At 43.0% G+C, this 23,673-nt stretch overlaps 1 protein-coding gene across 1 annotated transcript in view; it reads right to left on the bottom strand.

Moving 5' to 3' along the window:
- Positions 1-23,673, bottom strand: part of zzef1 (zinc finger, ZZ-type with EF hand domain 1) — a 52,734-nt gene that overhangs the window by 14,735 nt on the left and 14,326 nt on the right. The window contains exons 12-48 of the mRNA XM_037688127.1: positions 22,464-22,569; positions 22,101-22,319; positions 21,421-21,512; positions 21,108-21,328; positions 20,885-21,018; positions 20,609-20,679; positions 20,409-20,523; positions 20,137-20,302; positions 19,902-20,023; positions 19,678-19,800; positions 18,329-18,498; positions 18,171-18,252; positions 17,885-18,086; positions 15,759-15,889; positions 15,414-15,654; positions 15,230-15,309; positions 15,049-15,139; positions 14,500-14,968; positions 14,225-14,389; positions 12,490-12,609; positions 12,207-12,368; positions 11,925-12,057; positions 11,426-11,564; positions 11,180-11,345; positions 10,841-11,103; positions 8,263-8,435; positions 7,923-8,106; positions 7,684-7,847; positions 7,159-7,439; positions 4,891-5,065; positions 4,668-4,800; positions 2,974-3,200; positions 2,587-2,895; positions 2,384-2,484; positions 2,173-2,308; positions 1,745-2,104; positions 1,527-1,670 (exon numbers count right to left, since the gene is read on the bottom strand). Coding sequence (XP_037544055.1) covers positions 1,527-1,670; positions 1,745-2,104; positions 2,173-2,308; positions 2,384-2,484; positions 2,587-2,895; positions 2,974-3,200; positions 4,668-4,800; positions 4,891-5,065; positions 7,159-7,439; positions 7,684-7,847; positions 7,923-8,106; positions 8,263-8,435; positions 10,841-11,103; positions 11,180-11,345; positions 11,426-11,564; positions 11,925-12,057; positions 12,207-12,368; positions 12,490-12,609; positions 14,225-14,389; positions 14,500-14,968; positions 15,049-15,139; positions 15,230-15,309; positions 15,414-15,654; positions 15,759-15,889; positions 17,885-18,086; positions 18,171-18,252; positions 18,329-18,498; positions 19,678-19,800; positions 19,902-20,023; positions 20,137-20,302; positions 20,409-20,523; positions 20,609-20,679; positions 20,885-21,018; positions 21,108-21,328; positions 21,421-21,512; positions 22,101-22,319; positions 22,464-22,569 — 6,370 coding nt within the window. The remainder of the gene's footprint in view (positions 1-1,526; positions 1,671-1,744; positions 2,105-2,172; positions 2,309-2,383; positions 2,485-2,586; positions 2,896-2,973; positions 3,201-4,667; positions 4,801-4,890; positions 5,066-7,158; positions 7,440-7,683; positions 7,848-7,922; positions 8,107-8,262; positions 8,436-10,840; positions 11,104-11,179; positions 11,346-11,425; positions 11,565-11,924; positions 12,058-12,206; positions 12,369-12,489; positions 12,610-14,224; positions 14,390-14,499; positions 14,969-15,048; positions 15,140-15,229; positions 15,310-15,413; positions 15,655-15,758; positions 15,890-17,884; positions 18,087-18,170; positions 18,253-18,328; positions 18,499-19,677; positions 19,801-19,901; positions 20,024-20,136; positions 20,303-20,408; positions 20,524-20,608; positions 20,680-20,884; positions 21,019-21,107; positions 21,329-21,420; positions 21,513-22,100; positions 22,320-22,463; positions 22,570-23,673) is intronic.

The raw sequence follows: 23,673 nt of genomic DNA, 5'->3' as shown, positions 1-23,673 counted from the left end.
ACAGAACCTCAGTGACCTACAGAACCTCAGTGACCTACAGAACCTCACTGACCTACAGAACCTCAGTGACCTACAGAACCTCAGTGACCTACAGAACCTCACTGACCTACAGAACCTCACTAACCTACAGAACCTCAATGACCTACAGAACCTCACTGACCTACAGAACCTCAGTGACCTACACAAGGTGAGGTCAGTGAACAAGGCCAGGCTGATTCTGGCAGATCCTGATCATCCACTCCATGGTGAGTTCAGGTTGCTTCCATCTGGACACAGGTCTCTGCTGCCCAGATGTGGAACGAACAGACTGAAAAACTCATTCACCCCTGTAGAGATCAGGCTTCTCAATGAGCAGAGATGAATTCATGTATTATTTTAATGTCTCCATGTCTTGTCTAGTATGGATGTTTTGTGTGCCTACAGACTGTGAAACTAATTGCCCCTTGAGGATAATAAAGTTCTTGAACTCCTAATAAGACCGGTAGAGAAAGTACAGACTAGGAAAATAAGCCCTAATCAGCAGAATGAAAACTTAATAATGTAAATAAATCCTGGATCTGAGGTGGCAGTGGTGTCCGGTGGTTCCTTTTCTCCATTTAAACTACAGTCTACAGTGTTTTCAGCAAGAGATTGGACAAGTTAAATACACCTTTCACTTTCAGTTTTAAAGAGAAAGTTCTAAAACCGGATAGACTGAGAGCCAGTAGTAGTTTAAATATGTGCACTCTGCATTTGTGAGAAACTCTGAGAAAAGAACCACGAGTCCAACAGCAGTAAAGGGACACTTTACTGGAAAAGAGGAAAACAAAAGCCAATGTTTTGACGTATGAATGAAATGTGAAGATTGAGAGAGGAAAAAGAATTAGCAAACTATTTGGGACATTCCCATAGTTCAATAGTTAGTGCGCCATCACACCAAGTGTAAAACTGTCAGAAATCCCAACTTAAACTGTGACTGTGTAGAAGCTCTTAAAGACAATAAATTCCAGGTTAGACATGAAACGTGCTCTGTGATGGACTTGCGACCCGTCCAGGGTGTCCCCCGCCCCTCGCACAGTGATTGCTGGACATGGGCACCGGCGACCCCCATGACCCAGAATGGAAGAAGCGGGTAAAGAAAATGGATTTATGGATGGATATATATAATTTTGATGAATAGTCCAACTTTCTGTGACCTGTTCAAACTTTTTAGAGCTTCAAAAAGGGGCTGCGTTTTTCCACTTGTTTCGTCAAAATCACATTATTTATGAACACGTATTTTGCTTCTTTTTTAAATTTCTTTTGATGTGCTGCTAAGTCAGAGGACACCCTTCTCGATAAAGCTCTGTGCTTTCAAGTATTCTGTTGTCAAGGGTTTTTCTAAATCTGCTGGTGAGCTGTAAATCAAAAATCAGAACAGAAAAGAAAAAAAAATACTGTCTGAATAGCAAGAAGGGTGTTTTAATGTTTATGTTTAGACATCCTAATCAGGAAATAAAATAGTAATTCAATTAAAAGAACACATAGCAGGAAAAAGTTGTACCCACCTCAAAGTTGGTGTTGTTGTCATAAGGGTGTTTGGACTCTCTGACCTGCACAGCCATCCCTGGCTCCTCCATGAACTGACAGGCGGTGAGAGACAGGCTGCTCAGCATGCTGTGGCTGCAGCCCTTCAGCACCCTCTGGAGAATCTATCAACACAACATCATCACGTTAGCAATCAATTTCCCCCCAACGAACCGTGCACCACTCTTCATTCTTTCACCTTCTCCCAGAGCGTCCTCTCCTCCAGCTGCATCAGCATGTCCAGGATGTAAGCCATGTGCGAGGAGCCGTTCAGGTCCAGGGCCTCCTCGTTCATCGACGCTCCCGCGGGCCAGTCGGCCAGAAGCAAAGCCAGCACATGGCGAGCGTACAGCGTGGCGATGGCCTGGTTGACCTTCACCAGGTACTGACGAACTGCCCGGTTGCTGCGGACGTCCAGCTCTTTGTGCAGCAGAGCTGAGCTTTTGGAGCGCCTCTGCTTGGCATAGCTGAGCTGTAGGTCGCTCTCTGAATTGGTGATGAGCTTCTGGGCCACGACGTTGATTTCTTCTGTGGCTTTTTCACAGTGACTGGGTTTAGACTGTTGAATAGAGCAGTGATAAGGACACGTGGAACCTGCCACATCAGAGCCAGTTTGAATCAACGTACCATGCAAGACACCACGATCATGTCAGTGTCCACAGCCTTGGAGTTTCGCTCATCACAGCGAACACGCCTGGAAGGTTGCCATTTCTGAGCAAGCGTTCGGATCGTCTCGTCTGTTTTTATCTCTTCTCCATCAAATCTGAAAATAAGACCATGCGTGTCATAAGCTGGACCGTAACCAAGAATAAACGAGTGAAATGCTCTTGATGCTGACCTCTTCTGCACTTCGAGGAAGAAGGAGTCGGTCCTCTTCATCTGCAGCTCGTACATGGCTCGCAGGATCGGCAGCGGGGCGTTTAAGGCATCGTGGGTGATCTGCATTAAAAAGGTCAAAGGGGTTAAAACAAAAAGAAAAGACTGAATTTGTGCAGCTCGTTACTTTTTAATGTTTGCATTCTGAAAGGTTTCTCTCATTACCTGGAAGCAAATCTTCGTCTCCTCGTCGAGACCATCTAACGGGTCTGGCTTGTTGATTTCAGTGTCGTCAGCACCGCAGCTGGAGTGGTCCGAGTCGTGCTCCTTCTCCTGCTCTTTTTGGTCTCGCTCAGGGTCTTGAGCCATAGAATGAATCTCCCTCTTGGAGGAGTAGAGCATGATGGAGAGGATCTCCAGGTCTCTCAGCAACCACAGCTTGCTGAAGCCAGTCCCCTTGCTGCACTTCCTCACCAGCAGCTGCATCAGCCCCGACTGCTGGATGGCCTCCTGAGCTGGCTCCACGCCGTGTTTCTACACAAAACAACAAAACGCAATAAGACAGAAACACAGCCAGCCTTTGCACCAAGTACTCGTGAAGCAGTTAGTTACCTTGAGAGTGTTGTAGAGGCCTTTAAGAGCCAAAGACAGAACCCAAGAAGCCTCCACAGCATCAGCAGAACCATTATCTTGGCTTGTTTGTAGGAGGTGGCTAATAATGGAGGTGAAATTGTTCAAGTAGTGGCTGAGGAGCGTTTTTTGAACTCCCTGACTCTCTGTCGGAGCTCGGAGACTGGCTGTGGTGGAATCCTGGGACTGGATGAGCTGGTAGTCCTTCACTGTGATAAATGGAAAACATCACGTTTACATTAGGGTGCAAAAGTATTCATCCCCACTCTTTATTACTATTTTGTTGGTTAAAAAATATAAAACTGGAAAATGCTGCATGCATGTCTTCACCCCACCTTCAAGAAGCCACAAACTGTAATTAACTAGAAAAAAAAATGCTTTTCCTGCGAAAATGAAATGTGACTGCTTATTGCTGAAGAATTGAATAAAAAAAGATGAAATGTAGCCAAAATGAAGAACTAGCCTAAAGGAGCAGAAGAAAGCAGAAAGAACACATATTTGCTGAATTAATTGAGATTAGCACAAAATTAGGAATTTAGCGTACAAAGCAAAAATTAGCAAAAAATAGTTAAAAAGTAGCTGAAAAGGCAGAAAAAAGCTTAAATTACCAGAATAAAGTGGAAAGAGCTGAAATGAGTTAAAAAAGGTGGAGTTTGCTGAAAAAGCAAAAATTAGCATTAAAGAGCTGAAATAGCTGAAACTAGCAGAAAAAAGCTGAAATTAGCATAAAGAAGTTAATTAGCTTGAAAAGAGCAGAAATTACCATAAAAAACTTGAATTTATCTGAAAACAGATACGATTAGCTAAAAATGAAACTGAAAATGTAGAACAAGCTTAAATTAGCATACTAAAGCAGAACGAACACGTTTGGCCAATTAGCCTGAAAAAAGCTGAAATGAGCACAAAAAAGGAAATCGGCTGGGAAAAGAAGCTGAAATGAGCAAAAACCACTGAAAAGTAGCTAAAAAAGCAGAAAGAAGCTGAAATTTAAAAGAAGGAAGTGGAGAGAGCACATTTTTGATGAACTAGGGTGGAAAAAAGTTTAAATAGGTACAAAAAATGTGGAATTAGCTGAAAAAACTAAAACGAGTATTTAAAAACAGATAAAAAGCTGAAATCGTATAAAAAGCGGAAACTTGCATAAATCAGCTGAAAGGAGCATAACAAGCTGAACTTATCCTAAAAAAAGTTAGAAGAAGCACAAAAATGTTGTAGTTAGCTGAAAGAAGCTGAAAGGAGAACAAAACAGCTGAAACAACAGCTGAAGGAGCAGTAAAAGGTTGTAAACAGATCTAAAGATTTGAAGGACGTAAAATGAGCTCAACTCATTTTCTATAAAGAAAAAAATGGCAGAAAAGGCTAAAAATGTCAAAAAGCTAAAATTGCACCAATACTAGGAACTTCTGTGTAAATCTTTTTATCTGTTGCTGCTGTTGCACTTGAATTCTCCATGCGTGGGACAATAAAGGCTGTTTCTATTCTTCTATTCTATTCTAATACAAAAAGTCATAGCAGGATTGTCCTGAAAGAGCTGAACGTTGTGATTTATGATTTGTCGAAATAGCTGAAAACTGCGGGATGAGAATCACAGCGAAAAACATACAGAAGAAAAAAGATGGACAACAGTGTGAACGCTTCATGAACGTTCACACCATTAACTGGTTAAGTTCTCTGACCTGTTTTTCTCTTGCGCGTTTTGACGTCCACCACCGCAGCATGATTCTTTTCTGTAAAGTGTTTGAGCAAGATCATGCTGTGCTGTTCATTAGCGTTGTCGATAAACACCGTCTGAGTTCCCACGCACAGCACCTGAAAGACACACAGAGGGGTCACAGCAAGAGTCACAGAGCCCGTTCAGGCCCGTTCAGGCCCGCGGCGGAGCGACGCTTCGCTGCGTACCTCAGGGAAGCCCACCAGCACCAGCAGAGTGAACAGGTTGGTGCGTTTCAGTGTCCGTGGAAGCTGCTGAATGCAGTGGTCAGTGAAGGCAGCGATGACCGCGCTCCACTCAGGACAAGCGTTCAAACTGTGCAAAATGTCTGCCACCGTGCACGCCCAGTCCAGGCCAATACGACTGCAACACAAGGCCGAAAAGAAAACTGTAGAGCACAGGTTGCACGTCTTACAGTATCCTTCACCACACACAGAATATACTAAAAACAAGAACTCTCCTGAGAACAATGACCCTGACACATGCTGCATCGGGCCACAACATGGACATGCAGAAAGAACACATATTTGCTGAATTAAGTTTAAATAAGCAGAGATTAGCACAAAATTAGGAATTTAGCTTAAAAAACAAAAATTAGCAAAAAATATTTAAAAAGTAGCTGAAAAGGCAGAAAAAAAGCTTAAATTACCAGAATAAAGTGGAAAGAGCTGAAATGAGTTAAAAAAGGTGGAATTTGCTGAAAAGGCAAAAATTAGCATAAAACAGCTGAAATAGCTGAAACTAGCAGGAAAAAAAGCTGAAACGAGCATAACAAGCTGAAATTAGCATAAAGAACTTAATTAGCCTGAAAAGAGCAGAAATTACCATGAAAAACTTGAATTTATCTGAAAACAGATACAATTAGCTAAAAATGAAACTGAAAATGTAGAACAAGCTTAAATTAGCATACTAAAGCAGAACGAACACGTTTGCCCAATTAGCCTGAAAGTATCCCAGGCCAATGGGACTTTCAATTAAACACATAATTCTTTGTAAATACGTACACTCTAATACAAAACTGAAGGCAGTGCAAAAAAATGTACTCGTTAGTCAGAATTATTCTCCTTCTGCAAACTGAGGCGGTCACAAAAGCTATCCACAACAGGTTAGATATTTTTCGCTCATAGCTCTTAGAACACCACAACAAAATTAATTTAAATATCTGATGAGGGAAGAGTATGTAAAGGTCATGGATGCTTTCACTTACTGATGTTACATTAATATAGAAGCAAGTCTGACTCTGACGACTTCAAGAGCTTTGAGCTGTGAAGCAGAGGTTGTGTTGACCTCGCCTCCGTCTGACAACCATTATAAAAAGACACTTCTTTATACGGTCTGTGGGCAGAGCCTGTGGTCAGGGCTTGGTAGAACATCTTGTACACTAGTTTCAACGCTGCTCCCCTTGCAAGGATTAAACCTGGGGTCTAAAGATCTTCTAGTTTCCTTGTGCGGCTCATTTGTATGAGTTGATGATGGGATAATTAAATTATCCAACAATATCACGAAGCTTCTTTTTATGAATCAGCATCAGTTTGATGATAAACTAACAGATTTTAGAAGGCTTCATTAAAGAACGCACTTCAAAACATTTGATCTGTGCTAAAGACAACCTGGCAGCGTGTCAAAAGGATTGTGATACATGTAAAGAGTTGTTCGTGTTCATTTAAAACTTATAGGTATTATCACACAACGTAGTGAGTGCCAGCTTCAATACACTGGAATATAAGAGCTGATAAGAAAAGACAAACAGAAGAGTTTTAACGTCAGTCATTTCATTTTGGAGTAACAGGAAAACTTTGTGAAGCTCATGCACCAGAGGATGTGAGCTGCGTTTTGATTGGCTGCACTTTTTTTTTTTTAAAGTCATTAATGAAATCTTTAAACTCTCTTTAAAACTGTGAGGAGTGGAGCAGGTTAGAGAGGTGAACCTGTGATCGGAAGGTTGCCGGTTCAAATCCCCCTTCTGACCTTACCAAAATGTGGGTGGAAAAGGTGAAGCACCCACACCTGCCTCCACCCTCATTTGCCCCACACTGGGCCCTTGAGCAAGGCCCTTGACCCCCACCATCTGCTCCCTCGGGCGCCCAAGATGGGAGTCCTCTGCTCCACACAGAGGGCTGTGGTAGCGCCGCTTCTTTTGTCACGTGAACAAGACGGTCTTTTGTTCACACCGCTGTTACTTATTTAATTACCTAACATTTCATTTAAAGTATATTAACGAGGAACTAAATCCAGTTTGTCTTTAAAGGACAAGCAGACTGCTGCTTTTGTTGCGCAATTCATAAAAAAAAAAAGCATAACCAAACACAACAACGTTGAATTTTAGACAAACTGATCCGTCCTTATCCGAGAACAATATGTGTGAAAATGCAGAATGGTTACAGCAGGATTCACGTTTTCACTTGCGTCGTCATGAACACAAAATAAAGAGAAATTAAATGCGTCTGCTCATGTACCTGTCTAAACAAACCGCTCCAAGGCTGAAAAGCAGCTGCGTGGTCTTCCAGCCCTGTGCGTCTGAACATGCCGCATCTCCTTGAGTCAGCAGCTCGTATTTGTCGGCCAGAGCCTCGGTGACGGCAGCGTCGGCTTTTGTCGGCGTGATCCGGAGCAGCAGCTGACCCAGGAGCCCCAGGATGAGGTAGAAGGTCTCGTTCAGAGAGCCAGCGTTGGAAAAGACTGCTCTGAAAAGTTGTGGCAGGATGGAGCTCAGACTGGGCAGAGACAGCGTGCTTCCCTGAGGACACAAGAGAGGAAATATAAACCTCATCTGAGGAGAAAAGGACACTGTCAGGGATGATGCATCAATATAAAGAGTGGGAAAACATAAATACATGTTGGCTGCAAAATGAACATGCTCTGCAGAATCATTCATCTTCATATAAAGAGAGGATGCAGTGCTCTAAATAAATCAGTTTTAATGTAAAATTATGCATTAAATATATCCTTCTCCAACATGAGCTGCTTTTGGCTTCACATACTGGTTTGGCTGGTGGGAGCATTGCAGCCAGCAGTCCCAGAATCCTCTCCCTGGAGCACTCTGAGAACACGTGCTCCTGCCGGGGAACCTGCGGCAGCCTCTCATCCATCTCCTTGGCAACATCAGCTGCTGGAGAGCTCAGTGCTCCTGGTCCACAATCAGAAGCTGAGAAGAATTCAAAGAGAAACGTTGATGATGCTCAAAAACACTAAATCTTATGTGAGCATGATGGAGACTCACTCCGGACCACAGGAGACAGGGGGTCTTCACTGGACACAGAGGGGGTCTGGCTGAGACTAGCAGAGTCCAATGTGTCCTGGGTAACGAGCTTCGTTTTCTCCTCCACTCCCGAGGATGGTGGAAGTGACAACTCTGGAGGAGAGTTCACATCGTTGGACTTTGTCTCCTTTCCTGCTGGATTTCCCTGTGGGTGAGAAGTGAACATGTAACACACTGTCAACCATGATCCGACTTAAATTAAGCTTATATGATGAACATGTTTAGGCATCTTTAACGATATGTATAAATCAGCCAACTCTTAATCATGACTTTATCTGATGACATCAGTAGTGTTGCGGACCTTGTCCCTGGGAGACGATGGGGAGCAGATGGCTGCAGTGCTGCCGGGGAGTGAGGAGGTGTCCGTAGTCATGCTCAGCTCCTGAGAGGACTCAGGAGACACCGGACACAGCTCGCTCTCAGACGCCGACTCATTGGAGGACAGCAGAGCGAGCAGGGTTGAAGAACGAAGACCTGTGTGTGGGACACCAAAAACAGAAGTTCTACTTACTCTTTGTATTTAAAACATGCAAAAACCAAACTGAGGTGTTGTACTTAACACAGCAGACAGCACCTAAGCAGCCTAGTGTTCAAAGACATAGCCATAACAACATGTTTGATGATCACTTATTGACAGTTGGGAGAAAACGTCTGTAGTCCATCGTCATCTTCAGAAAACAGCGCGATCTATAAAAAACTGGCCTACGTCTAAAACAGAATGTTCACAGTTAGAGAGTAGGCCTGTCACGATAACACATTTTGCTGGGTGATTAATTGTCTCAGAAATTATTGCGATAAACGATAATATTGCTTGAAATTCGACAATAATTAGTAATTATTGTCAAATTTAAAAAGAAATGTTAGTTAATTTGTTTTGAGTGTAGTACCTTTTTTGACCACTGGATAAAAGTATAAGACAGTTTGAATTGAAGGATGGATAGTGAGGGAGTGAGCAGCGTGTCTCTAAGAAAAATGGGAGGCAGGCCTGTATTTTGGTTCTCAAAATGGCGGATGCTCAGTGTGGTTTGAGCTCTTTAGCATCTTTCACACCAAGCTTTTAATAAAAAATAAAAAATCAGTAAACAAGTTTTCAGCTTCTTTTTGCAGAGAAAAACAACTTTTTACACAAAGGCACGAGTTTCAACCGTGAATTCTGGAGCGTCGACAAGACGGAGGTTTCCCCCCCAGGTCGGCCTGTTAGCTTAGCTCATAGCTTAGCTTCTCAGCTTAGCTGCTTTTAACGTTCCAAAAACATGATTTTGGACGGTAAAAATGGATTTTAAAGAGAAAGGGATGAGTCAGTGAAGAGCACCGGAGTTGAGCCTTTTGTCATCCAGTGTCTTCAGTAGAAAGAGAGACACGAAGAAACGATAAAGTCGATAAATAAAACGAGGTCTATCAATTTCATTTATCATGCGATTAATTGAGTTATTGTTGATCGCGACAGGCCCATTAGAGAGCGATACTAAAGATATTAGAAAAAAGGAAATGTTGCTAAACTGTGTCCCATTTTTTGTTAATTATTCAGATAACCACTAAATGTCATTAATACATTTTGGTAATTGCAGGTTGTACTTTTTTAATTCACTTTATTTTCTTTCCTTCCAGTTTGCAGCTAAAATTGTCTTTTTAAACTTGCTCCAAATCACGATGATCAGTTTTAATGTCTAAAGAAGCATAAAATGCAAAGTCTGAGTCGTCTTCTTATCCACGATTTTCAGTTCCGGTATTAATGACTTTTCTTCGTGCACTTTTCATATGGCTGACAGAGAGATGCATCAAACAGAGAAAGGAACAAGTTTTATCTACTCCGCCAACAACGCTAAAGATAAAGTGGACAAAATGTCTCATTTACTGTTGCTAATCTATTTAAGAACGCCACCACTTCTTTTGGCTTATTTTCCTTATATTTGTTGTTTTGTGCCCTTCTCTCCACAGGATCTGGCAACACTGGTCAGTAGTTGTTAAAGGGAACACATTTAAGAAATGAAGTCTAGGCAAGAACAGGCAATTGTTGGGAAATGTCAGGGGAATTTAGGTCAAGGTTTATGGATGTTTATTACTGCTAATGTTAAATTCAGAGTTCAGAGTTTGTTTTCCTGTCAGAGGAGCCTGCAGGAACCTGACGCCTCCGAGTCCAAGAGACTGAGGTCATCGTGCTGATAAGCTTGTATAAAAACACTTCCTGTACACGGTCCGTTGCAGATCCTCATGACGGGGCTTTGAGCATGTAAATTTGAACATCTGTATAAGCCTGTTTCGTGACCGTCTGCTCTTGCAAGTAAACTGGGTTAAAGGTCTTCTGTCTTCGTGCGTGGCTCTTTTTAAGTAAGTAGATATTAAAAGGATATTTTTATCCAACAGTGTGTATAACTACTGTGTCCTGAATGAGAGGAACGAGATACAGCACATGAAATATGGGATATCGCACCTCTGTGTCCTGGCTTCATGTGCTGTACGTAGTGAATCACCTGAATGGGAACAAGGGAACATTCACCTGCACGGACTTTTCCTAGCTTTAAATTACTGATGAAGAAATACTTTTTTTTTGTATATGTTTAGGAAGAAAGGCACTTTATTTATAAATACTACTTCATATATGAGGGTGGCACGGTGAAGCAGTGGTTAAATCTGCCGCCTCACACGTGTTCTCTAAGAAAACAGGTTGCCAGTCCCTGTGATGGACTTGCAACCTGTCCGAGGTCCCACCCGTGACAACTGGAAACAGGCACCCGCTCCCTGCCCGTGAAGCGTAAAGTAAATGGATGGACAGATATTTGAGATGGTCCCTTTCTCCTGCGTGCCCACTAGATGTCATTAAAAGCTACAACCTAACTTTGCTTATTTTTTTTTCAAATGGCATTTCGGTTTAGACTTACCTTTGCCTGTCTGCCCTTTGAGCAAGCAGTCAGTAATGAGTTGGGAACAATGTGTCTGCAGAGCTGAGGCCTGCTCTAAAGACTTGCTGTCCAAGCACTCTCCCTCCATCTGCCTCTCACTGATCAGCTCTGAAGTGTACAAGGCCAGCGCAGCGAACAGCAGCCAGGAGTAGTTGTGGATGTAGGGCTGGATCAGGCGGTGACGATCACTGATTCGAATGGTTACCATTGGATACACGGTAATACGATGAGCAGGCAAGTGACTAAAGACGACAAAACAAAAGATTAGTGGACTACCAGTAAACCACTGACTGGCAAGTGTGTTTTTCTCACATGTACCTGTCAGGATACTTCTTTGCATTGTAGCAACCGTAGCACAAATCAAAGTCCTCGCACACATTACAGTTGATCCTGCTGCCTACAATGAGCCCCTGGCAGTGGTCACAACTATATTCCATGTTCACCATTTCATGATCATCCTCGTGGCCTTCAGGCTTGGCTCCACCTGGTTACAACACACATTACCACTTTTTACAACCTCTTTCTAAATGCAGGTCTGACTGGGCCTCCTGTGCTTGGACTCACTGAGGAAGCAGGTCTTGCAGAGGTCCATATCCATGCACTGCAGACACCTGTAGCGGTGCCAAGGTGCCATCCTCTCACAGCCATCACAGGAGATCACCACGTTAAGCAAGTCACAGTAGCGAGCAATGAACATGTGCATCTGTGAAAACGCAGTTGTCATTGTTTGAAGAATATTGCACTTTTATTTGTTTTCTGCCTCTGAGCACAGCTTAGCACACATTTGGTCTTAATCGTCTACTTGCATATATTTTCTTGCACACATGCTAAAAACAAACGTATAAATAATAAAAAGGTAGTTTTCAAAAACCCTTTTCTTATACAATATGTTGAAAAGCAAATTTAAAAACCTCTCCTTTTTGTCTGGAGTAACTGTAATTTTCTGGCTACACAGGAAACGAACAGCAGAGCACATTTAGACGTGTCTGGTTAAATAATAAACGCCAGACACAAGAAAGGTTTACTCCGTGCACTTCAACATCTTTTATGGATCATAAAATACCTTTCTCCTGTCCTCCATCGTCTCCTCTTCATCGATTTTGTCATACCACTTCTCAAACATCCCATCCATGCACTCATCCATCCACTCCTGGTTTTTTTTGTAGTCGGCAACTTCGTCCGCCTCTGTCCATTGGCTGAGGTGGAATTTAAACGAGAAAAAAGATCAGTCATCTTGTCCTGCATCTCACAACTAAACTGACTCATGATGCACCAGCAGAAAAGCTTACAATGAATCTGATTTCATGTGCAGGACCTTATTGTCAGAGATCGGACCCGACGTTACCTGATGGCGATGTCGTGTACGCTGATGTTCTCCTGAGACATGCTGAGCAGGAGGTCTGGGAGCTTAATGTTCTGGAAAAGAGGCAGATCCTGCACTTCCCAGTTCATGGCCAGGAGGTGCAACAAGCAGGTCTGCACACAGGACAGGGCTGGCAGCAGAGCTCTGTGGATCACAGCCCAGGATCAGGAAACTGAACACTTTTGTTCTAATCATCTAATCACTGCTGCATTCACTTTTCAACCAGCGGAGATCTGAGTCAACATGATGAGTTCAAGGAGCTTACTTTTCATTCAGGACACTGAAACCCTGCACAGCCTTCATCAGCATGAGCACCAGCTGATGGTAGGAATGCCTCACCTCCTCTCCAAGTTTATGACCGCTGTCTGACAGCTGAGAGAAATAACTGAAAAATAAAATGAATTACTGAGCAGCTACATGCAAGCACAAACCTCCCGAGAGCTTCTAGGTTACGTTTTTATTCTAAATGTACAAGACGTTCAGATTTTCTCAAAAGACCAATAGACGTACTGGCCGGACAAATTTGGGTCAGGTTAGACCAGACAAACTTTTCAGCCTCTGAACAGGCAAAACAAAAACAACAGCAAACGCTTAAATACTTTATGAACACCACTATAACTGCTTTATAAACAAGCAGCTTCACCTTGTATTTTATATAATACAATATATGAAGTATATGAGACGGACTTGATGCATTTATTGGCTACAGAATTTATTAGCTATAGTCATTCACGGACATAAGTTTGGGAGCTATCAGCTTAGCGACTGGTTTAGACCACGCTCAGGGAATTATCGTATAGACTTCCTGCTCCATGGTGAAGGATTAGTGATGACAAACACAGAAATATACACGTTAAACAATTTTATATATTTCAGGAAGTCTAAACAATCGTGTGAATTTGGTTTCCACTCGTTGCTCTTTGTGTAACATATTACTTCCTGTTTGGTAACTAAGCTTCGGCAAGAACAAACTAATGTTTAAGTATTTATACATAAGCACTTTGTTCATTAAACCTAGCAAGTGCGATCAGAATTTAATCGTGTAAGACTTAGAAGGTTACATGCAGTTTGACAAGCGGCTGTCGTGACGACATTCTTACAATTTTCGGGGAAATGCTGCTGATCCATTTAGCCACGCCCTCGTAATTTATGTACATAAATACATTTAGAGTTGGACTCACATTATTCGTGTAAAATTTAAGGTGAGTTAGTCTAAACGTGACGGTCATTAAGATTCCAGTGGTAACAGTCTAGAAGCGACACCCAAAACAAGACGCGACGTCATTGGCAGCACGCCGTGTTGTGGAAGTAAATACTGGCACACACACACAGACGTCAGAGTGCACGTATCAATGCTGAAATTGTGCAAATCAAGTTAAAATTATTATCTGCCATGATTATTTCGTCCAATGTTGACGTTTGATCTTGTCACTTCCTGTTTAATCCAGCACAGAACTGGACTTTGGAAATGGGAGCAAGAGAAACAAATTCAGGCATTGATCCCGTCACACCAGCATGGCTATGGTTCTAGTGTGGTTTCAAATTAGGCATCGTTAATGCAAATATTTGGATCGATCCGCATACTCTTACTTCGTTGACTTAAGAATCCAATGAAATGCAACAAACGGGTTGTTTTGAAAAACACCAGATGCTGGGTTCTGATTTGAGCCACCTTTGCCTGCAGTGTGAACGCAGCCCAAGCTTGAAGTCAACACGTCTACAAGGAGCTTGTTCAAATACACCAGGTATGAAACGGTAACATGCCGTCTTTGATCCAAGCTGGTGGACTTTCTGCTGGGTTTAGGCAATGCCATCAATAAACTTGTTTCAAACATCTTAAGCTACAGAAGGTGCGCAACAGTCTTTATATAGTGAAACCGTTTTCAACTCTTGAGGCAAAATATATGTTTTCCCCGTGTGTGTGTCACTCAACAATCTGTTCTGTGTATTAGGACCAAAAAGACTCATTTATGAGCTACAACCACGTCCCTCACATGTACCTGGTGAAGTCTTTCTGACATGTCAGCAGCTCCTGCAGGAACAGGATGCAGGCAGGCTGAAAGAGGTGCGGCTGTCCCAGAGAACGTAGACACTGCTGAATCATCTCCAGCACCTTGCACACGCTCAGAGCCTGGGCTTTGCTCAGGGCCAGGGTGTGCAGAATGCTACACAACGAAGAAACAGGAGAGTGGATCCTTTGTGTTGTGAATTACATGGATACAAAGAAATGGTCAGTGTAATCTGACTCCAACATTCCAGACTATCAATCTGTTACCTGGCTGTTGAGAGCGCCTGATCCTTCATGAAGTTTAGGATGTGTTTGAGCATTGGATAGCGATCTTTGACAGAGGGGGTCATGCCGGGCTCTTCGATCGAGCGGCAGGACAGAAGGCGAAGGCGGGACCGACTGAACGGAGCCTTACGGGCAAAAGTCGAGGGTGAGGCTGGCTGAGATGAGAGACTCTCTTGCCTGCTGTACTCGGATGAAGAGTTTGTAACTTGAGTGCTGGACGGCTGACTCTGTCCTGGTCTGGCATCCCTGGACTCATCAGGGCCTCCAGGCTGAGGAGGCCCTGATGAGCTTGGGGACGAGCTGGCCTGGAAGTCTCCCTCTGAGATTGAACTGGAGCGCAGGAGGGGAGCAAAGCTGCTCTCTGATGCTTTGGAAGAGTCACTGCCTTGACACGATTTTCCACAGGGAGCAAATCGAAACAGCAACAGGCTCTTTTCAATGCACATCTCAGCTGAAAAAAATAAAAAATAAACGTGTAAGTAAAATAACACACAAGCTGAGCTTTTGAACTACAAGGTCTGTAGTCCTCACCTAGTGTGTCCATGGTAACCTCTTCTGGACTCCCTTCGTCATCATTGTGGATGTTCATTTGGCCAACAAGGTATCTCTGCTTCATCTCCAGCTGATTCAAAGAAAGACCCCAGCAAAGAATCAGAGATGCAGTCAGGAGCAGACAACTGATGGAAGCAGAGGTCATGTCAGGAACACTCACCATCCATGTTCGAATGCTGTCTGCCACAGAATAAACCTGCACAAACTCCTCACTTAGACAAGAGCTGCAGCCTTGATCAACTACTCACACAGAAACACGCAAACAGAGGACAGGCTGGTCAGAGACAACCCTTTAGAACCATCAGGACAAATATTTCTGCTCTGGGATGACTGATGAGGGTTACCATAGGTTTTCAGGGCCTGGTTGAGGGATGGTGTGTGGTACACCATCGCAGCCCAAATGGCATTCACAGCTTGGTCCGTCTTCGGCCCAGATGCTATCTCATTCCTCATCGGCTGTTTCCTGCAGGACTGCACGAGGGTCCTCATCAGTTCTGTTTTACTGTCTGTGAGTTTTTGAGAAGGGTTCCAGCGTGCAAAATCCTCCAGGAAGACCAACACGTCATCAAGAATCCACGTATTCGTCTAATAAACAAGCACATTTAAATAAATAAATCTAAACAAAGTGATCAAAATCTATGAATGCTTTTTTTTTTTTACATTCATATTAGAAAGACTTTTCAAAATACCTGGTTTTGGACAGTCGTCTGATTTGCCTCCCGTTTTTCATGCAGCCCGTGTCGAAGGATGGGTTTCCACAGAGGGGAACCCTGAACATGAGACACTTTACCGGGTGGAAGCTCCTTTACTGTGCGGATCTCTGAAGAGGACAGCAAACCGCAAATATCATTATTTCAGTTTGTATCTAAAGGGTAGTCACTGTAAAGTGTTAAGTCAAACATAAAAAGAAGTTATGGAACCATGTCAAATGGTGCAATTTGAAAAAGACTATTCCAGTGGTTTCACAGATACACAGTTGTTTTTCTTTCGGCTGCTCTCCTCTGGAAGGGTTGCCACAGTGAGCTAATTTGTATAACAATTGTTTTACACCTCATGCCCTTCCTGATGCAACCTTACCTGCAGCCTCAGGATCACATGACTGCAGCACTGACTGAGGTACAGCAGCCCCTTTCTCAGTAAGAATGGAATGTGTATCTGAAATGTGGGTCCACACACAATGTAGACAAGGCACTCTGCTAAATTAGCCAAAAAACACAACAAAAACCCAGATGCTTTGATGTACAAGCTGTATAAAAAGAAAAAAATACAGCAGTCCTTCGATACTTTGCAGTTCGTTTATCGTGGACTCGCTCTATCGTGGTTTTTCAAAATAAGATTGGACATGACAAAAGCTGATTGATGAATGAGTCGCACTGTCGGCATTAAAATATAACTTCATCAGATAATAACTTAATGAAATATCTAGATATATGTATCCCGTTTTGATATTTAGAATATTGTGTTAAAAACATGATCTGATTCCGTTTCCGGTAGAAAATATAGTTTCAGCTACATGCCTACAACTCCCAACATTCATGCACCCACCCATTATAGAACACAAGATGGCGAGATATTATTGGTTGAGAGCTGGGTCACATGATAAGAGTAGGACTTCCCATTCGTTGATGGTGATAATACTCCAGGAGGTGTGGCCGGGCTCTGAAGAAGATGGGCTGTCTGTTTACGTTCGGCGCCATTTGTTCGTGACCGCATGGTGGAGATACAATGGCCCAGGGCTGGTGATCTTGTACTTTACATGTAAAATAAACCTTGTGAAATGGAAGACAATTGCTCCTCCTCTCCCTGCTTCAGATCAGAACACATTCTTTCAGCATGAAATTTTTATTTAAAATAAGTTATTTAAAATTATTTAGCACCTGCTGCACATGTGTGCAGCCCAAACTGCAGGATAAACTTCCTGCTGCCGCTGATCAGCTGTTCTCCGTGCAGAGCGGAGAAATGGGTGTGGCCAAGAGCGCTTGCAGGTGGCTGAAGGTAGATGAGGCAGGGAGCTGAAATCATGACATTCTGTGCTCTTCTGTGAGAGTTTAGAAACATTGTTTAGAATACTGCAAGAGTGTGAGAAGGGTTTAAAACACCTTTATATATATATATATATACTAAAATAAACTACTACTTAATACTTGTACTACTATTCCTACTTTGCAATTTTTCACTTATCGCAGGGCTTCAGGGTACGGATCCCATGATAAACGAGGGACTAGTGTATCTCAGAATTGTGTTTGCTATTTGCAGATGATGTGGTCCTGTTGGCATCATGGTGCTGTGCTCTCCACCTCTCTGGACTCCCCCTTAGAGATAGGAGGAGAAGTTCCGTTATCATGGAGAGACAGAGTAGAACCGCTGCTCCCCCACATCCAGAGGAGCCAGTTGAGGTGGTTCAGGCATCTGGTAAGGATGCTTCCTGGACACCTCCCTAGGGATGTGCTCTGGGCTTGTACAACTGGGAGGAGATCCTGGGGAAGACCCTGGATACACTGGAGTCTACTCTCAGCTGACTTGGGAATGACTTGGAATCCTACTGGAAAAACATGTCTGGGCCTCCCTGCTCAAACTGGTGGCTCCGTGAGCTGACTCCGGAACATTTGGAACATAATAAACGGACGGATGAATTTTGCCGCCTTCCCCTTTATTCATCACACATCTCAGTGTTTAATTTTATTTAGTTAAATAATCAATATAGTCACCAGCATATTGACTGCCACGCTGCATAAAGACAGATTACAATATGTTGCTTTATGAATATTTTGTGCGTATTTCAGAGTTGCCTCCTCGTGAATGCAGCCAGTCTCACCGTAAGGGGATTTCAGTGCCAGGGTTCTGGATGCAAGGCGACCCATAAGGCGAGCCATGAGCAGCTGCAGGTCGGAAATCCACGAAATGGTGAAATCCGGCAGTCCCAGTGCCGTTACAGTGAACTTATAGCCCCACTCGTTATTGCTGCTATCAGAGTGGAAAAGGAACTGCAGCTGAGGGCCGGCGTCAAATGTCACTTTCTGCAGGGACAGAAGAGAGACGAGCATGTAACGGGTAAAAAGGACTACCAGTAAACATAAAGTGACTGGCTTTGTTCAGCTTACCTTGGGCCATTTTTCTGTTCCAACTTTCATATCATAGCGCACCTTCCCACTTCGAGAATCAGTGAATTCTAGATAGTCATATCTGTGAAGATCAAGTGGAATGTTGAGTAAAACCCTCAAAATTAACAATAAAAAAAATCGAAAGTGTTGCGTTGCACCTCTTCTCTGTCTCGCAGCGTTCATCAAACTCCACCTCAAACAAGGTCGCACCAGGACAGGCAAAGACGGTGGTCTCGTGTTGGCTGTTCTCGTAGTTGTGAGGAGACTCCATGTTCCAGGTTCTTAGCACCACCGTCTTCTGAGGCTGGTGCCAGTTCTCCTGATCCACCTTACAAACACATATCGTCATTGAGACACGTGAGAATACACGGTGTCAAAATATGTTTAAACAAAATAAAGTCAAAGTGCAGAAACTGCGCACAAAAAAATTAATACATTCTCTGATTCGCACCTTTAGCAGCAACATTTGTGCGGTCTTTTTTCGGCCTGAATAACAGGCTTTTGCTTTATTGCAGTTTTTTTAGGACCACTGTCCTTTACAATGCTTCTTTAGTTAACAGAGGTTTGCAGACTTTGTTTGTGTCTGTAGGTTTAGCAAAATATTTAACGAACCACTCGTTAAGTTTTCTAGTCAATCCTAAATGACAACCATCACAGCTTAGATTTAGCAAACAAAAAAAGGCTATACGTTAGACAAACTTAAAGACACTGAGCTAAAGTTAGCTGTAGTTGTAGCACAGAGTCATGGCCAACCCATACTATGTGCACTAATACATGTGGTAAAATCTCACAATATTGCATGATTATCTTTACAAGGTTGGTCAAAAAAAAAAAACTGTCAAAACTCCAACCCCTCTCATCACAAGATGATCTGAGTTTGAAACTCGGGCATGAAAGGAGGCGGCAGTACTGCGGTAATGTGAAGAAATAGTAGATCTTTACGTAATTTCTGTTAAAAAGTTCCTACAGAAGGATGAGAGGCTGTAAATTCTACAGTACAGTAGTCCCTCGTTTATCGTGGGGGATCCGTACCCTGAAGCCTCGCGATAAGTGAAAAAACACGAAGTAGGAATAGTAGTATAAGTAGTAAGTACTAGTTTATTTTATTATTTAAATATATATATGTTAAGGAGTTTTAAACCCTTCCCACACTCTTGTAATATTCTAAAGTGTTTCTAAACGCTCTAAAAGAGCACAGAATGTCATGATTTCAGCTCTCTACCTTCAGCTGCACTCTTGGCCACGCCCACTTCTCCGCTCTGCAGAGATCAGCTGATCAGCTGCAGGAGGAAGCTTCTCCCACAGCTGTGGGCTGCACAATCATTTAAAATTATTTATTTTAAATAAAACTGCCATGCCGATCGTGCGGCTCATCCATCAATCAGCCAACTGTGTGTCATGTCCAATCTTATTTTGAAAAACCATGATAGAGCGAGTCCGCGAAAGTCGAAGTGGGAAGTAGAAAGGGACTACAGTACTGAGGTTCTTGTGTACGAGGTGAACTGACCTTAGAGAAAATGTCTCCAGTGTCATTTGATAGTCTTTTAATGAGCTCAACCAAAGAGGAGAAGCTCTTCAGCAGCACACTGTGGGGGATATCCAAAGAACACAGCTCCAAAAGAAAAATCATCTGCCAGGAAAGAAAAGAAGTTTGTTCCAGAGTTTTAGTAAAGCATGCTTGTTATTCGTGCATGAGAGCTTTACAGTTTTCATACCACAAATCTGCATTACCAGTTGTCTGAAGACGGTGACCAGGATAGAGGTGCTCAGTTTGTCAGTAATCTCACTACTGCTGTACCTCTCCAGCAGGGAACAGAGTACAGTGTTGATGTTTCCCAAGAACTGATCCACATCTAATAAAAACAAATTAGCCAACCATTAATCCAGCTGCTTTATCCAACCCTGGTTGATTTATCTGATGAACAAAGACATGAGGTTTCAAAACCAAACCATCGACATGTCTCACATTTAAGGAGTATGTCTCTGGCCAGCTCCATTGCAGCAGGTGTTGAAGCCCCGCCCTTCAGCTGCAGGTAGCACCAGGACAGCAGACTGCCCTGCAGAGCCCAGAACAAGGACAGCAGCACGTTCCTGCTGGCACCACCGCTTTCATCCATCATCATAACCTCACACTAAACGATGGGAGACAGTTCAAAGACATGACAAAGGTGGAAATTGTTTTAGTTCACATCCAAACAGAAGAACTTCTTACAAACAGGACAAAGAAATTGAATCCACCTCTCTGGCTGCCACCAGCAGCAGCGTCTCCATGACGGACAGTATTGGGCTGATGTCAAAGTTGGACGGAGCTCCTTTGGGAGGGAGCAGGAGGAGGCCACTCGGATCCTGGTCGCTGTTCAGAGACAACACAGCTGGCTGTTGGAACTTCTGAGTGTGTAAAAGCACTTAACGTGTTTTTATATCTACAGAATGCTTACCTGAAGTAATTACAAAGAGATTCAAACGTCACCTTCACTGACTCTGGCTGATCCTCTTCTGTGATGTTTTTCTGAAAAATGGAACAGCGTTATGACCTCTGAGCTTGAATTAAGAACATCTCTGTGTTAAACAGCATCAAGGTAAAGAATGGAGGAAGATGCTAATGAACTGGACTCTTCTACTAAAAATGCTCATTAATCAAGTATATGTTCAGAGCACAGCTTTAAACCACGAGAGAACAGATGCTGTATTATTTGTAAGTGTTGTGGACCTACCATCATGTTAAACAGTTTGTCCCGTCTGTTAAGTTTATCAGGGAAGAACACAGCTGCTCCGCTGAGAATGGCCTTCACCGCTTCCTTATGCAAAGCTTTTTCCTTCAACGTCTCGCCCTCCGGACCATCCACAACTGAAAAACACAAAATGTAATAAGAAAAACATTTAGGATTTAGAAAAGGGAGGAAGACAATGTATTAATGTACGGTTTAACGCTTTTACTTTGACACAGGTGGGTGTAGAGTTCTGACACAGCTTTCACAGAAGGACAGGGATGCTCGTCGCTGCTGGATGCTGAAGAACCTGCTGCTGCAGAGGCCCCTTCATCTGGGCCCCCACTCTCCTTGGTGCCCTGAGGCTCCAGTGGGTTGGGCAGCATGGGGAAACAATTCTGCATCAGCTGAAGAAGCAGAATTCTGCTCTTCATGGCCTCCTCTCCCTCACTGAAACACAGACATGCTCAGCTGTAGCGTAAACACTAATCATGGCTGCACCGTAGCTGAAACGTTAAGCATGGATAAAAATATCAACTCACATCTCCCCGAGTTTTCTGTAAAAGTTCCAGAAGAGGCTCAGACTGAGACCACTGAAGTCCAGAAGATATTTCTGTTTCTGATGTGAAGCATCCTGCAGAAATAAACACAAACGGTGTCACTCACTGAGTCTCTCCTTAAAACATCTCACTGCTGCGCAAACAAATACAACAATGTCTCCTATTGACCACAAGAGGGCACACTGGCCCATCAAAACAAGTATAAAAAATAAAAAAAGTGCAGGAAAATATCAGAAACTGAAACTGTTTTCATACAAGAGTATCCTGAAACATAAACAGGCACAGTGCGGCGTCAGCTGTATGCAGATCGGACATATTTGTTGTCACAAAAAGGATGTTTGTGGTTCTCAGATGGGATGTGGTTTGATATTAGACTTTCCTGAACTACCATTTTAATTTGATTCAAAAATGCCTAAATGCTTTCGATTCATTTCCAGTCTTTGCATCTAAAACAGGGCTTTGTCTCTTAGCGTAGTCTTGAGAATAGCTCGCAAACAAATACTAAACTCAAGCGGTAAAATTCTGTTTACAGGGACTTTGTTGTTAGAAGTTTGCCATTTAGACATTTTAAAGCGTACAGTAGGAAATGGTAATAGCTCCTTTAATCTTAAATGCTCTAATAGTTGAATACAGTTTAGATTCTCCAGAAAGAGTTTGTTTACCTTGTCTCGTGTCAGCTGCTGTATGAAGAACAAGGTCTTGTTCAGCAGACAAAGACCAGAGATGCCCTCACGATCGAAGCTCTCTTCCTGTCCACTGAGGTCATCCAGGTCTACGAGCCTCTCTGTTCCAGGGCACAGGTACCCACTGAAGCCAAGGGTCTGCACACCAAGACGCTCAGCCGAGTCCTGCCTGGTGCAGAGGAACTTCACCATCAGGAACTGAGAACACAGGAAGTAAAAAGAACGAGAGGCGTTAAGACTGTACAACAATTATTAGACTGTGAACGAACATGTAACAGCTCTGTTGGCTAAAACAGTGCACGCTGTGTCAGGGAATGGGTTCTCTGGATGTGGTACGGTTACCTTGGCAACGCGACACTGCTGCAGCTTGATCTCCACATCGTTCCAATCCTCTTCGAGTTCAAACCAGCCGATTGGGTCGTCCTCAGTCTGTGCTGAAACCCTCACGCTGCAGGTCCAATGACAGGAGAAACAAACTGATCACTGAGACCGATCAAGAGAATATGAAATATCAATAACAGGCCTTTCAGTACGGGTATCACCCACCGTGTTCATGCCAGAGTTTTAGACTAAGATTTGTAGTTATAGCCATTTTGATCTAACCGTGCAAAGCTCATATGACAATATCCCCTGTGATCTTGCATGATCCGTTAGCACCGAGTATGTGTTCTGAACAACTGTCAGATTTTATTTAATATCTGTAAAACTGGCTGAGTTATGGACATTTTTGTGTTTTTAAGTTCAGCTGGCTGAGGCAGCAATCTTGAAGTGAGTTGACTCCAAAAGTTCATCTGCTATAGATGTTTATACAACCGTTACTTTCTGAAAGTTTAATTAAATCCATTAAGTGGTTCATAGAATATTTTGCTAACAGACTTACAGGATTGACACTTGTTAATGACAATATTTTCTAATCAAATCTTGCACAATCTTTTAGCGATTAGCCATGAGTTGGGGAAGACTCAACTACTACCACACCGAAGTCTAGCTCAACACAGTAGTCCCTCGCTACTTCACAGTTCGTTTCTCATGGACTCGCTCTATCGCGGCTTTTCAAAATAAGATAGGACATGACACACAATTGGCTAATTGATGGATGAGCTGCACGATCAGCATGGAGTTTTTATTTAAAATAAATTATTTAAAATTATTTAGCACCTGCTGCATCTTTGTGCAGCCCATACTGCAGGATAAGCTTCCCCCTGCAGCTGATCAACTGTTCACCGTGCAGAGCGGAGAAGTGGGCGTGGCCAAGAGTGCTTGCAGGTGACATAGAGCAGAGGAGGCAGGGAGCTGATTTCATGACATTCTGTGCAGTTTTAGAGTGTTTAGAGTTTAGAAACATTATTTATAATATTGCAAGAATGTGGGAAGGGTTTAAAACGCCTGAATATATACATATATATGTACTGTATATATATACACACACACACACATATACACACACATACACACACACACACACATATATATACACACACACACACACACATATATACACACCCACACACATATATACACACCCACACACATATATACACACCCACACACA

The sequence above is a fragment of the Nematolebias whitei genome, chromosome 14 (genome assembly GCF_014905685.2).
Source record: "Nematolebias whitei isolate Nwh7 chromosome 14, NemWhi1, whole genome shotgun sequence".
In the NCBI taxonomy this organism is placed as follows: domain Eukaryota; kingdom Metazoa; phylum Chordata; class Actinopteri; order Cyprinodontiformes; family Rivulidae; genus Nematolebias; species Nematolebias whitei.
The sequence above is the reverse complement of the archived record's forward strand: the minus strand, read 5'-3'. Positions and strand labels throughout refer to the sequence as shown.